This window comes from Sinocyclocheilus anshuiensis, unplaced genomic scaffold (assembly GCF_001515605.1).
Source record: "Sinocyclocheilus anshuiensis isolate Anshui unplaced genomic scaffold, SAMN03320099.WGS_v1.1 scaffold543, whole genome shotgun sequence".
NCBI classification, from domain to species: domain Eukaryota; kingdom Metazoa; phylum Chordata; class Actinopteri; order Cypriniformes; family Cyprinidae; genus Sinocyclocheilus; species Sinocyclocheilus anshuiensis.
The window spans coordinates 919,059-932,617 of record NW_015552590.1 but is presented as its reverse complement, the minus strand read 5'-3'; the positions used below and the strand labels follow the sequence as shown (position 1 = coordinate 932,617).

Sequence of the window (13,559 nt, the reverse complement as noted above, 5' to 3'; positions counted from 1 at the left end):
GAACCGCAGGATTCAGCTGGTGGAGGAGGAACTGGATCGGGCTCAGGAGAGGCTGGCAACTGCACTGCAGAAACTGGAAGAGGCGGAGAAAGCAGCAGACGAGAGCGAGAGGTCAATGGAAACCTTTAATTTTTAAACAATGGCGGAAGGAATGAATTGCTGTGTTGCTTCGGGTACAAACTACATGGCTCTGGTGGACCAGAACATCTTCGTCTCATCAATCCACAAGCAAATGTATAAGATGCTAGCACAATGTGACAGAATTAAATATAATTTTAAGAGTAAAGGTAGTTACTTTTAACCATGTTTGAGAGGTTATTGTTCTCTAAGAGGGTTTTACCTACCTTTTTCTTGGTTTACAACTTTTATTATTTATATATATTTTTTTCAATATTTAAAAACTATTTTAAATATTCATTTAACATTTAAATAAATATTAAGAACTAAAAATATTAATACTAAATATTTCAGAACTGAGCTAAAAGTACATTTTCCATGAATTTTCAGAAATTCCATGCATGGAAATCACAATGTTCCATGTATTGTTCAATCCGGTTCACAAATTGTTTTGAATGATTCATTAGCAAATTTATCTGAATCAGTGTAAAAAAAAAAAATCTTATACAGTAATCACAAACAACCAGAAAGTTAATGGAAATTCATTGGTCGGAACCTATTTCCAGATTTCATGACCCTGGGAATGCTGTTTATTATGAAATAACACTCAGCGAATTTGTTGATCTGCAGCATATTAACTGAAGAGGTCATCAGTAACATCTCCTATTGATGATCTAATCACTAACAGCTTGTTTCACCTCCAGAGGCATGAAGGTAATCGAGAACCGTGCCATGAAGGACGAGGAGAAGATGGAGATCCAGGAGATGCAGCTGAAGGAGGCCAAACACATCGCCGAAGAGGCCGACCGCAAATACGAAGAGGTGAGTTACGAGCGCCTGAAGGAACAACGCTTCCAGATGTGTGAAGCTTGAGGTTCTTCATCTGAACGTCATCTCTGCTGCAGGTGGCCCGTAAACTGGTGATTCTCGAGGGGGAGCTGGAGCGAGCTGAGGAGAGAGCCGAAGTCGCTGAATGGTATCATTTGCCTATTCTCACACTTTTGTTCTCACACTTTAAGATGTGAATGTTTGTTGCTTGACCAGTTAAACCATTGTTTTCTTCTCAAACACTTCCAGCAAAGCTAGTGATTTAGAGGAGGAATTGAAAAACGTTACCAACAACCTTAAATCCCTAGAGGCTCAGGCAGAGAAAGTAAGTCAACATCTCTCTTTTATCTGTTAATGTTCACAAAGTCACAATTTCAGACCTCTATAATAATCATCGCTCGACTTCAGAGCCCGATAATTGCTTTGAAACTAAAAGACACAGTGTGTAATTTACAGTTAAAGTTCTCACAACACAATAGCTCTGAAAGCGATACAAAGTTTATACAGATTTGCTGTGTCTGTCTTTGTTTGCATGTTTCAGTACTCAGAAAAAGAAGACAAGTATGAAGAGGAAATTAAAGTTCTTAGTGACAAGCTGAAGGAGGTAAAGAAGGCAATGAATGAGACAAGGGTCAAAGATAAGCTGCCCTTTCTCATCCCGAATGTCTTTTTTCAACTTCCGTATTGTGTTTTTCAGGCCGAGACCCGCGCAGAGTTTGCAGAGAGGACAGTGGCCAAACTGGAAAAATCTATCGATGACCTGGAAGGTACGAAGATAGTAATCTTTGTGTTAACTGAGTTAAGCAAGTTTACTGTGGAGCCAAAAGTTCAACTTAAAATCTTTTGCAATATTGGGAAGAGAGTAGGGCTGCACGATAAATCACATGCGATATTTAACTCGCATCTTATCAGTAAAGCCGGTTCTGTAATCAGCGGTAAATCTCCATCACCTGCGGGCTTTCACTTTGAGCAGCATTAACTACACCGATCCGTCGTGCACTGACCACGTTCATATTCACGCGATTTTTTGCGCAGCTCGTCAGTGCACAACGGCTCTGTGTAGTTAATGCTGCTCAATGTGAAAGCACGCAGGTGATGGAGATTTACCGCTGATTACAGAACTGGCTTTCTGACAAGATGCGCATTAAATATCGCATGCGATTTATCGTGCAGCACTAGAAGAGAGTAAAAGTAAAAGAACATAGAGATTCTGTTGGCTTAACTACATGTTCTAGAAGTGCAAGTATCTGTTTTCCAAACACTGTACTGTAGCTTTTCCCATAATTAGCAATGACTACTATTGTAGCTGTGACAACATGTTGACTGATTCCAGTGCATCGGTTCCTTTGGATGATTTGTTGTTAAGAATGACTTTGTTCAAATAGTTCATTTCAAAAATTCACAGTAGCTGTTTTCAAAGCATTGTTACTTTTCCAGGAATGAGATATTTTCTCCAGTAAATCAAGATTAGCACAACACAAACATAGGGGGCGATGATTCAATTTAGTTTGAGTGGTTTGGGCAGCTGTACAAAAGGCTTTGTTTAAAAGCAATTAACTGATTCATAAACCAGATTTGATTGGTCTGGGTGGTCCGTTTTAGTGAATCGCTTCATTCAGAAAAAACGTACTAGTTCAAAAACTAGATTTGATTTATTTGGGTGGTTCATTTTAGTGAATCACTTCATTCTGAAGGAATGAACTGGTTCAAAAACTAGATTCGATTGGTTTGGGAGGTTTGTTTTTGCAAATGGTTTCATTCAGTCAGAATTAACTGGCATAAAAACTAGATTTGTTGGTTTTGGGTGGTTTATTTTAACAAATCGCTTTGTTCAGATGGATAGAACATTAATAAAAAGATATTTTACTCCTAAATAGATTTAATATACGTATCTATTATATGACGTAGCTAACAATGTTTTCAAAAGGGTCACTTTTGACTATAGTTTGACTTGGAAAACAACACTACACACTAAACTGTTCTTATGGAAACTTCAGTGAAGGTAAGGAAGTGGCTAAATGAACTTTTCACCTTCAGAAATGACCAGTGGTGAAGCAGCACACGTCGAAAAGTCTTGCATGGATAGGGTTTTACAGGTCACAGGCAGGTCATGCTCCCCGTCCATATAACGGCCATAAAATCTTTTGAAACACACAACACCATATTGTTTTAGAGCAATTCTGTCAGAGTTCCAGCAGGCTTGTGTTTCAACTGCTTGAACCTTTCACTGGAAGATGATATATTCAGCTCAGTATATGGAATCAGTTTAAACAAGCCTGGTATTGCTTCTGTACCAAGAGAAATGAAGTATGTCTGTTTCCTACAGCGCAAGTCAACTCTTTATGAGACCAAACTCTGCATTTGCTTATTAATAAAAGTGTATGACTAGTAAAAGTAACTAGGGAGCATATCTTCTCAGGGCCAGATGGAAATTTTACAGTCATTGTTGGTTTGCACATGATTTTCTTACATTGTTCCTGGTATACCATGATATTTCATAGCATGTTTAGTCTTCATACATCCATTAACTTCTTGTCTCTCTCTTTTCATTTGGTTTCTGTCCATTGCTGCTTCTCATCCTTCGCTTTACTGCTTTTCCTGCCGATCTTCAGATGAACTCTATGCTCAGAAGCTGAAGTATAAAGCCATCTCTGAGGAGCTGGACCATGCTCTCAATGACATGACCTCCCTGTAGATCCATCTCTGTCCCGCTCTGCACCTCCTGCTATCTCAGATTTCTAGACACTTTCTTCATGTTTGCTTCATTTTCTTCTATGTGTCTTCGCTAGTCTCAATAAAACACTCCTGTTGTTTCATTTCAGACTCTCAATCTTCTGTTTTCATTGTTAATGATTTGTTATGAAGATAGGGAGGGGTCCCTATGGTGATGAAAAACATGGAAATATAAGGAAAATTTTAGGCCTAGATGAAATATTGTATTGGCTTGTAAGATGTAGTGATGTCCGATTTGTGTTTACAATCACAAATGACTGGAAAGTTTGTTGAAATTCTTTGGTCGTGGAAATTCATTTCTCAAAAGTATGAGAACCTTTGAGAAATGTGGGACCTTTACACACACACACACACACACACACACACACACACAAACAATATCAGACTCAGTAACTAAATGACCTCAGACCTTATAATGGAGTTAGTTAATGGAGTTAGTTCTACATTTATTAAAAATATTAACTATATTACAAACATTGTAATATTTAAAAAAAAAAAAAAGTTTCCTACTCCTTACATATAATATTCTCATGACCACAAAGGTGAGGTTACATTTCAATTCTGACTGATTTCCCACTTATACCTCTAATTTATTTTACTAATCTTCACATTAGAAAAGTTCTTCTTTAGACGTACACTTCATTGTAATTTAATACTATTACTGACAATGACCATTTAATGCAAGCAAAAAAAATTGTGTTTTTACTATAGTGTGGTTGTGGATGAAGTGCACTAAACTAAGTCTGTAAGCTTATTTTAACGTGTGTGCAGTAGCAGTATCGTCTGACTAATTATTTTCATTTTTGCTTTTAGAAAAATTATCTTCTGCAAAAGAAGAAAACCTCGGAATGCATCAAGTGCTGGATCAGACACTTCAGGAGCTGAACAGCTTATAAGAGACGATGAGAGAGAACAACGTCCATCGTACAACATTCCACAAATACTCTCCTTCATTCCAACTCGCAAGCTATTGAGCCCTATTTTCTCACAGAATATGCTAATAATTTAATTTTTGATCTGAGGTATTCTTTTTGCTCTTTTATCCAATTTGGCTCGATATCGCTACTTCCAAAAAATAGCCAAAAACAACCTGAGGTGCTATATTCGAGTTTTCCCACTGAAACAACATTATAAGTAGTTTAATTAATGGCATACCACATGGAAAGTGAATATGTTAAATGTGTTAATGTTAAATTCACTTCCAGTTGCGCTATTAATGTATTCCAGGTCAAATGAAAACATTAATGATGGTGCTTCATTTCAGCGTTTCATATGTACATCATACGCTCAATCTACTGGCCACATGACGCACTGCAGTAGCTACATTACTCAATTGATAATGCCATGTTGTTTTTGACGTGCACCACAGTACCATGGTTAGGCCTATATATCAAAGATACATTTTGTGCAACCACCACAAAATGGGGACCAAACAAAGACCAAAGAAAAGTGATTTCTGTGAATGCGTTGTTGCTTTTTCCCCCTGTCAAATGAGTAGGCTATTTCAAAATGCCGCAAACGTTTCTTTTCCGCTTTCTGTGTAATAAATTTTTATAAAAAGTCTCTTTGTGTTTGATTATTGTCCAGAACAGTCCAGTTACATGAACAACATGCTAAGCTTCATATTTTACATACTTCTAAGTTATGGTTATAAAGTTGACTCGATTCTGCCTATTTTTATTTCTGTGAAAAACATTTGGCACTTAGGGTAAATGAGTATCAGTATATGACCATCTGACACAAAACGAAGCACAAAAAATGATAATTGAATCGTCCAGACCTGTTCATTGCGTGAATATATGAATCCAACAACAGCGAAGGCTTTGCTCATAAATTATTAAGTACGTTATGTGACGTTCTTCGAGCAGACCTACCTGATTTGCTGAGCGTAGGAAAACTAGCGGAAGCCTACACTAATTAATATTAATTACGTTATGTCGAGCAGGCCTTCTTGATTTGCTGAATGACTGCGACATTTGCCTTATGAATATTAATTAGGCTGTGTTACTGGACGGTCCAGGAAAGTGAACAGGACGTAATTAATATTCATTATATCAAGTCATACGCCATAGTCCGCGCACAAATCAACTACACTCGTGTGTAAACTGATCATATGTTTTCACCAGAAACCGACTGATGACTACAAATCTATAAATGCTTATAGTTCATAATCTGAAATGTGTTGTTGACCTTTTGTTTAAACCACACCCAAAAAAAACAGTTTTAACAGGTGACTATACCGTGTGACTCGGCAGGTGAGTTATGCGTTATGAAAACATTCAATTTTTTCTGTCTGTATTATTGTTTATAATAGCGGCAGTCTTTTTAAAACACCTTTACGTCAACTATGTGTTTCTTAGAATATAGACTGTAATGTTTTAATATGTGCAAATAAGCGCGCTAAACGAAATGAAACATCCTTTTTTGTTAAATCCACATTAAACAAGTTTGGTTATAATCAAGATTTTGTGAGTCATAAAACTGCTGATCAATTTGACAAATTTTAAATATTTATAACTTCCTATATGTGATAGCCTACGTTCTGATATAATTTAATTTAAATTCACTTGTAATCCTTATGTATGCATGCATGTACATGAATGTAGTTATTTATTTATTTACTTGTTTATTTATATTTGTTGACAATATTGTTTATTCTAATCTCTGGACAGTTCACCTAGATTGAAAAAAAGAAAGAAAATTATTTGAATTTAGATGTTGAAAACATGTTCATCATAGAAGTGCTGTATTTAATTCATTGTCTGAATGTATTTTATTTTAATGTATTTTTAAATACTTTAATAACTCCAGACAAAATTAATGTCATTGGCCTACATTCATTTTATTAAAAGTGTGCATTTTTCCATCAAATTATTTGTGCCTTTAGGACAAACTGGATGTCATGGCTGTGCCTTTACCGCATGACAGCAGTAATGCAGCATTCGACTGGTTCACTGAATTCCAGCGCAGCTGCATTTTGAAGAACGGAATTGTTCCAGAATGGATCCATGGAATAATATCCAGGAAGTAATGGATCGAATACTGTACTATAACAAAACTAAGCAGACAGACTCTGAAATATGTGCTTGAATTCTCAGACTATGTCTTATCATGAACACAATGACATCATAGAGCAGAAAATCAGGTTACTGATACCTGTCAGATTAAATATTTCTGTATTGTAGGGCTGCGGAGGACATGCTGATGTGCAAACCTTTTGGTTACTTCCTCATTCGTGTTAGCGAGAGCAGAGTGGGTTATACATTATCTTATCGGTAAGTCTGTGTCAATGTGGCCATTGTTGTCAGTCAATAAACTTAATTATAAGGAAGTTTGATGTACAAGTACTGTACATGAATGAGTCCACGAATCAATATAAATCTTTCTCCTAGAGCTGAAGATCGCTGCAGACACTTCATGATTGGCGTCTTGCCAGATAACCAGTATATTATAGTGGGAGAAAAGACACACTTCTCTTCCCTCCATGAGTTGGTGGCCTTTCATCGCAGAAACCCCATTCTCCCCTACAATGACTTGCTCACTGTGGCCTGCGAACAGGTATAGAGTTACACTTGCAATTGCTAGCTTGTTGTTTCTAGATATACCACAAACAGGTTGGTTATGGTTATCCATCAAGATGAACCAAATAGACGTCAATCAGTCGAGCTGGTAGATAATCATGGACCACTACCAAACTGGCTATCATGTTCCTTCTTGACAGCCTTAAGCTGTTATGACACACACATATTTATAAAATTCTGTAATAATACAGTATAAAAATATATATTATATAAATCAAAAAAATATAGTCACAGTGTCTTATAACAATTACAAAGATTTTGACGTCACAAAAATTATATTAAGTTTTGTACACTTTTGCATTGTTAAATAGTATAAATATGTTGTTTACCCCATCAACAGCATGATAGGGGAAATAGTCAGTTTATTTTCACCATCAACATTATTCATAATCTTTGAATATGTGGCTCTGGTATACTGTATCTGGCCTTGAGCATTTTTTTGTGGTCTCATTTGTGTGCAGGGTGGCAAAAATAACTACGTTGAGTTGTTGTTTCCTGGAAAGAAAGATGTAAACCCTGGACAGGTTGAATGGATACATTTTTCAACTCCAACACATACAACTCATTCAAATATTTCTGAACACAACCCAACTTCGCCGCTCCAAAACGAATCATTTACGCCACCTACAAGTCCTTCTGCGAGACTGTATATCAGCTTGGAGACAGAAATGAGCTCTTTGAATCTACAGAGCACGGTAATACAACATCAACAGATTATATAATTATATTAATAAAATTACAAATTATATAATTTTATTGTAGTTAAAAGAATAGCTCACCCCAAAATGAAAATTTGCTAAAAAATGTACTCACCCTCAGGCCCTTTCGAGATTTAAATGAGTTTGTTTCTTCCTCATAAAAGATTTGGAGAAATGTAGCATTTCATCACTTGCTCACCAATGGATCCTCTGCAGTGAATGGGTGCCGTCAGAATGAGAGTTCAAACAGCTGATAAAAACATCACAATAATCCACAAGTAATCTACACGACTTCAGTCCATCAGTTAATATCTTGTGAATTGAAAAGCTGCATGTTTGTAAGAAACTCTCATTCTGATGGCACCCATTCACTGCAGAGGATCCATTGGTGAGCAAGTGATGTAATGCTAAATTTCTCCAAATCTGTTCATAACAAACTCATCTACATCTTGGATAAATTCTGTGTGAACTATTTGTTTAAAAGGAACTTTTTTTTTGTGTGATTTATAATATTGTGAATTAAGAAACAGGTTGTTAAAAATCTAATAATGTGTTTTTATATTTCAGGATCAGCCCACAAAGCCCATTCCAAAGCCTAGAACAATATTTACATCCAAACCACCAACTGACGACATGCCACCACAGTTACCGCCCAGAGCATGCTTGCCAAATCACCCGCAAGCCACCGCAGAGGCTGACAGATTGCAAGGGTTGATGCCGGTAAGCTCTGACAGACATCAAATCCCACCCAACACACTTGTCGAAGGCCGTATCCAACAAAAAAAACAACAACCATTGAAACCGGTGGTCATGGGCCTGGCGCAAATTAAGAAAAAGCTTAAAAAGAACCGCTCCAAGGAGCACATGTATGAGGAGATTGTTCAAGATGTGTGTCAGGAAAATTCAACTTTTTCTGCTTTGGAGAGTAGTAACGTGAACCCTACACAACTGGAGGAAAATGACTATCAGGAATTACCTGAAAAATCCACAGTTGAAGGCCGTCGGGCATCTGATGGGATTCCCAACTTCGCAGATAGACAATTACCATTGGAGTACTTGAATCCACCTCCTTTTGCACCTGGTTACTAGATAAAAACATAAAGATGGGTGGTTTTACTCAGAGCATTTGTTTTATTGTCATTGAATAACGTGACAACTTTAGTCTCTTTGTTGTGATGTTCTTTTTCACTATGCTGCATTTCAATTTCTGACTCAACACATTCTGAACAGAGGTTTGTCATCTGGAAAAACCTGTTGGACATGGCAAAATATTTTAATATAATGATGACAGAGCGTGTTGTGCCTGTGGGCATGAATTTGAATATACTTCTGGATTATACTTCCTAAAATCTGGCTCCTTACATATCAGAAAAAAAACAAAAAAAAAACATTGTAAATATGAGCTTTTTACTGCAGTTGGTCAATAAATGTACAGGTGATACAAGAATTAACATGTTATTTCTTCCAAATACCTTGGAATACCATGTAAATTCTGTGGTGCATGATTCTGTTCATCATTTTGCAGGTTGAAGCTGGTTTGTCATGGTTTAGCTGGTCTTCCAGGCTGGTCTTCAGTTGGATTAGCTGGTAACAAGTGACGAAAACCCCTTTGAAACCATCAAATTAGACCTAAGACAAGTATTTGCTGTTTGTTGTCAAGTCGAGCTTTTTCACCTAGAGACGACCTCTACAGCCCTGAATTTCAGCGGAGACCAGGACAACTAGATGAGCCCCGGAGACAGATCCCCAGTGAAGACCTAGACGGCCATCGGGACAAGACCACGGAACCAGATGAGTCCTCTGCACAATCTGACTTTGCTGCAGCATGGAACAAACTGCGGGTTCGTCTGGCCGGAGGAGAACTGCCCCCCAAGCTGAGCCTGGTTTCTCCCAAGGTTTTTTCTCCATTCTGTCACCGATGGGAGTTTTGGTTCCTTGCCGCTGTCGCCTCTGGCTTGCTTAGTTGGGGACACTTAATCTCCAGCGATATTGTCGACTTGATTGCACGGAAACTATTTAAACTGAACTGAGCTGAATGATGATATCACTGAATTCAATGATGAACTGCCTTTAACTGACAATTGAGTGTTTACTATTGTCCTTTTGCACTGACACACTATTTTCCTATTTTGATACTGTAAAGCTGCTTTGACACAATCTGTATTGTTAAAAGCACTATATAAAGGTGACTTGACTTGACTTGACTTTATTGTCATTCCGCTAAATGTGTGGACATACAGTGGAATGAAATGTCGTGTCTTGCAGGACCACGGTGCTACATAGTTAAACATAAATATAAACATACAACACTAGACATAAACAATTTTTTAAACCTATACATTGCTAACTTACTGAAAGCGGTAATCTAACTATAGTGCATCAGGGCTCTCAAGTCTTACGCATTCACCGTGAGACACACGCATTTCAATCCGGTCATACGCTCTCACGCCATAAGGGATAACTTGTCCTGCTACTCACTTAAAGCACTGTGGCTTCCCCACTCAAATGCAGATGCAGAGAGAGTGTTCTCCATGGTGGGCTTGAACAAAACCAAAACTAGGAACAGTTTGGCTCTGGACGGAACGCTATCATCTATCATGACGGTGAAATGTATATCTATACTTTATGTGTACAGTATGTACATTGAGCACTGCTCTTCAGTTGGCTCGTTTGTGGCCAAATTTCTTTTTATTTTTGATACATTTGCATTTTTGAAGTACATAAACCTGTTTATTTTATTTGGATGGATTTGTCTGCTTTTTATCAGATTTACCAGTTGTGATTTACCGGTTGTTATCATTTCTATTTGTTCAGGTTAATTATGAACAATAGGTAAAATTGAACTGCTAGTGAAAACTTGAGAGAATTGGGTGCTGCAAATATGTGAATGGCTCCTCCCCTTTGTGTGACTCCTCCCCTTTAAGTGGCCCCTCCCCTAATCTCACTCCAACTTTTGCTATAACTTGAGAGCCCTGGTGTATTATAAATAATTGACTATACATACACATAATCTAAAACGGACTATACAAGTACTAAAACAGACTACAACTTTACATAATGACTGTACATTATATTGTGCAAAAGAGGTATTTAAGGGTAAGAAGCAAATAGTGAAGTATGATTTGTAGTGCATTCGCAAGTAAACATTTGTTATTCTTGTTAAGTCCTTGTAACTGAATGTTTATAAAAAGTGTCTGGTACATACAGAGAGAAAAAAAAGAGTGTGTTAATACAGGTGGTTTGTCCAGCCACTCGTGTGTAGCACACTTAGAATTGTGTTGATTAGCCTTTAATTATATTAAATATTTTAATAGATTTATGCACTGTATGATAATTTTAGGCTATGATTGTATATTTTATTATAATATTGGTTATATTGAAATAGGAATGTTTTTTATGTTTATTTTAGAACATTCCCACAATAATTAGCACTAAGCGGCACACAATTAATGGGGAAAATACAACATTTATTACAAATATTTACATTCCATCATGTAGCTGGTTTATGATGGTTTAGTTGGTCTTCCAGGCTGGTTTTCAGGTGATTTAGCTGGTAACAAGCACCCAAAATCCCACTAAAACCATCAAAATTGACCTAAAACCACCAAACCAACTTTAAAAAAAATCTTTATCCGATAGTCTCAGAAGATCCTTGATTCTTAATTAGATCTCGCTGTAAGGCCACTCAGGTGTGTTCAGCCACTTGTAATGTATAACCTGGCGCGTATCATGTGTCGTATTTGCGCACGAGCTGCATTGCTGCATACCTGACAGCCGTCAAAGTCAAGAAAACATAGATTAATTATGTAGTAAGTTATTTAAACAGATATTATTATCAGATATGGATGTGTGTGGGCTTGTGTGTGAGAACGAGCGAGAAAGAGCAGCTAGCGCGTGCCCCTGTGTCGTCGCGGTTGCTTAGTTGCGCGGTGTTTAACTACTACAGCAGGCCACTTGAAACAAAAACAAACCAACGAGAGACACGTGTTTATTTGAAGCGGGTCGCCGGCCTTTGTTATGTATATTTTGTCATGAATAGACCATCTGGAGTACCAGTTATCTTACAGAGGTACCAGCTTATTTGCCGTTAATTTAATGAAGACTTTATTTTCGCCTGACAGATGCCAGGCGCAAACATTTACGACGAGACTCGCGTCGTCATGGTAACCACCCGAAGTTAAACAATAAAGTGTATTTCCTAGCGCACTTAGAAGCCGCGCTCTGACTAATAAGAGTTTATGATATTAACTGAATAAGAAGGATAAACAGTCATGTGGGGAAGGGATAGTTTTAATAAAAGAAATGGACATGGGATTCAGGAATGGCCGGATGGATGTAAATATGAGGGGGATTTCGTGAATAACCTGAAGCATGGTATTGGTGTCTTCACATGGCCAAATGGAGAGGTATGTTTCACTTCACATGCAACATTATATCACACAATGGTCTGTTGGTTCTAAGATAAAGTTTTAAGTTGTGAACTCGTTCATTAAAGTCCCCCTATTATGGATTTTTGAAAATTATCGTTCATGCAGCGTGTAACACAGCTCTAAGTGAATGAAAACATCCTGCAAAGTTTTAAATCTGAAAGTGCACCGTGTATAAAGTATAGAAACGAGTCGTTTTTAAAACGAATCCCAAGCCGTTTCATGTTGATGTCAACATGAAACAGCATATGCCCGCCCACTTGTTGGTCTTTTCGCGTTGGTCTGAATGAAAATTCTAATTCATTCTTTGCCACTAAAGTTAGGTGTATGGAAAGGCGTTTTAACATTTAATCTATACGCCGTACTAATAGGCTATCTATTTTCATGGTACTAGTACTTATTCATTAGGTACTAGTGCTTATTCTTTAGCTAGTGCTTATTTTTTTAGGTACTAGTGTCTTTTGTAAAGGTAGTAGATGCTATTAGTATTCATTAGATACTAGTTCTTATTCCAATAGTGACTAGTATACTCTTCTTAAGAAAAAATAGAACAAGTATTTATTTTGTAGTTATTAGTAACTTTTTAGACCAGAGATATCCTGAACTTAATAGATGGTGCTTTTTAAATTATCATTTCTGCCCAGTATGGTAATCGTATGTTGAATATTAATGAGCCGGCACATATAGGAGAGAGATTAGACAGGAAACAGAAACAAGAAGATGGATGTACTTTTTTGAGGAAACCACATAGAAAAGAAACAATTATTTGTACACAAACACATAGAAAACGTATTTTTGTCAGTTTTGTAAACACTGTAATTCCGTAAACATAGTAGCCTAATGTGTTTGTTGGTCATCGAGTGACCTCTAGTGGCAGGATGGAAATAAGGAATATTACTTTTGTAATAACACTATTTCACTATAATATACAAAACTGAGTATTTAAGCATAAATATAATAATAAATATAGCTGCAATCATTTTTTTAACACTTCTCTACCCTGAAGAAAAACGTAAGGATTTGCAAATGTTTACCTCAAAGTTCTTAATTATTTTTGCTATTTTTACCCTAAGTAGGGTTTTGTGAGCAATAATGAGTACTCAATTAAAGGGTTAGTTCACCCAAAAATTAAAATTCTGTCATTAATTACTCACCCTCGTGTTGTTCGAAACCCG

The 13,559-nt window shown here is 37.0% G+C and overlaps 2 protein-coding genes across 4 annotated transcripts in view; both read left to right on the top strand.

Moving 5' to 3' along the window:
• tpm4a (tropomyosin 4a) overlaps positions 1 to 5,073 on the top strand; it is a 14,236-nt gene extending 9,163 nt beyond the window's left edge. For 2 of the 3 annotated variants that reach the window (XM_016456423.1, XM_016456425.1), the window contains 7 exons: positions 1 to 111; positions 822 to 939; positions 1,023 to 1,093; positions 1,195 to 1,270; positions 1,487 to 1,549; positions 1,643 to 1,712; positions 4,492 to 5,073. In XM_016456423.1, coding sequence (XP_016311909.1) covers positions 1 to 111; positions 822 to 939; positions 1,023 to 1,093; positions 1,195 to 1,270; positions 1,487 to 1,549; positions 1,643 to 1,712; positions 4,492 to 4,574 — 592 coding nt within the window. In that variant the 3' untranslated portion in view covers positions 4,575 to 5,073. Of the gene's footprint in view, positions 112 to 821; positions 940 to 1,022; positions 1,094 to 1,194; positions 1,271 to 1,486; positions 1,550 to 1,642; positions 1,713 to 3,557; positions 3,764 to 4,491 lie in introns of those variants that run through there. The other variant, XM_016456424.1, reaches the window with a different exon arrangement.
• A 402-nt stretch (positions 5,074 to 5,475) lies between these two features.
• On the top strand, positions 5,476 to 9,404 carry LOC107665516 (hematopoietic SH2 domain-containing protein homolog). Its single transcript, XM_016456426.1, has 6 exons — positions 5,476 to 5,933; positions 6,566 to 6,705; positions 6,864 to 6,953; positions 7,071 to 7,236; positions 7,721 to 7,954; positions 8,525 to 9,404. The coding sequence occupies exons 2-6, from the start codon at positions 6,581 to 6,583 to the stop codon at positions 9,044 to 9,046; spliced, it is 1,137 nt and encodes a 378-aa protein (XP_016311912.1). The 5' UTR covers positions 5,476 to 5,933; positions 6,566 to 6,580; the 3' UTR covers positions 9,047 to 9,404.
• The last annotated feature ends 4,155 nt before the right edge of the window (positions 9,405 to 13,559 follow it).

Excerpts from the sequence above, each read along its gene's own strand:
- LOC107665516 (XM_016456426.1), top strand. The coding sequence starts at position 6,581 with ATGGCTGTGCCTTTACCGCATGACAGCAGTAATGCAGCATTCGACTGG. Across the intron at positions 6,954-7,070 it reads GGTTATACATTATCTTATCG|AGCTGAAGATCGCTGCAGAC; the intron begins GTAAGTCTGTGT and ends TCTTTCTCCTAG. Across the intron at positions 7,955-8,524 it reads CTTTGAATCTACAGAGCACG|GATCAGCCCACAAAGCCCAT; the intron begins GTAATACAACAT and ends TTTATATTTCAG.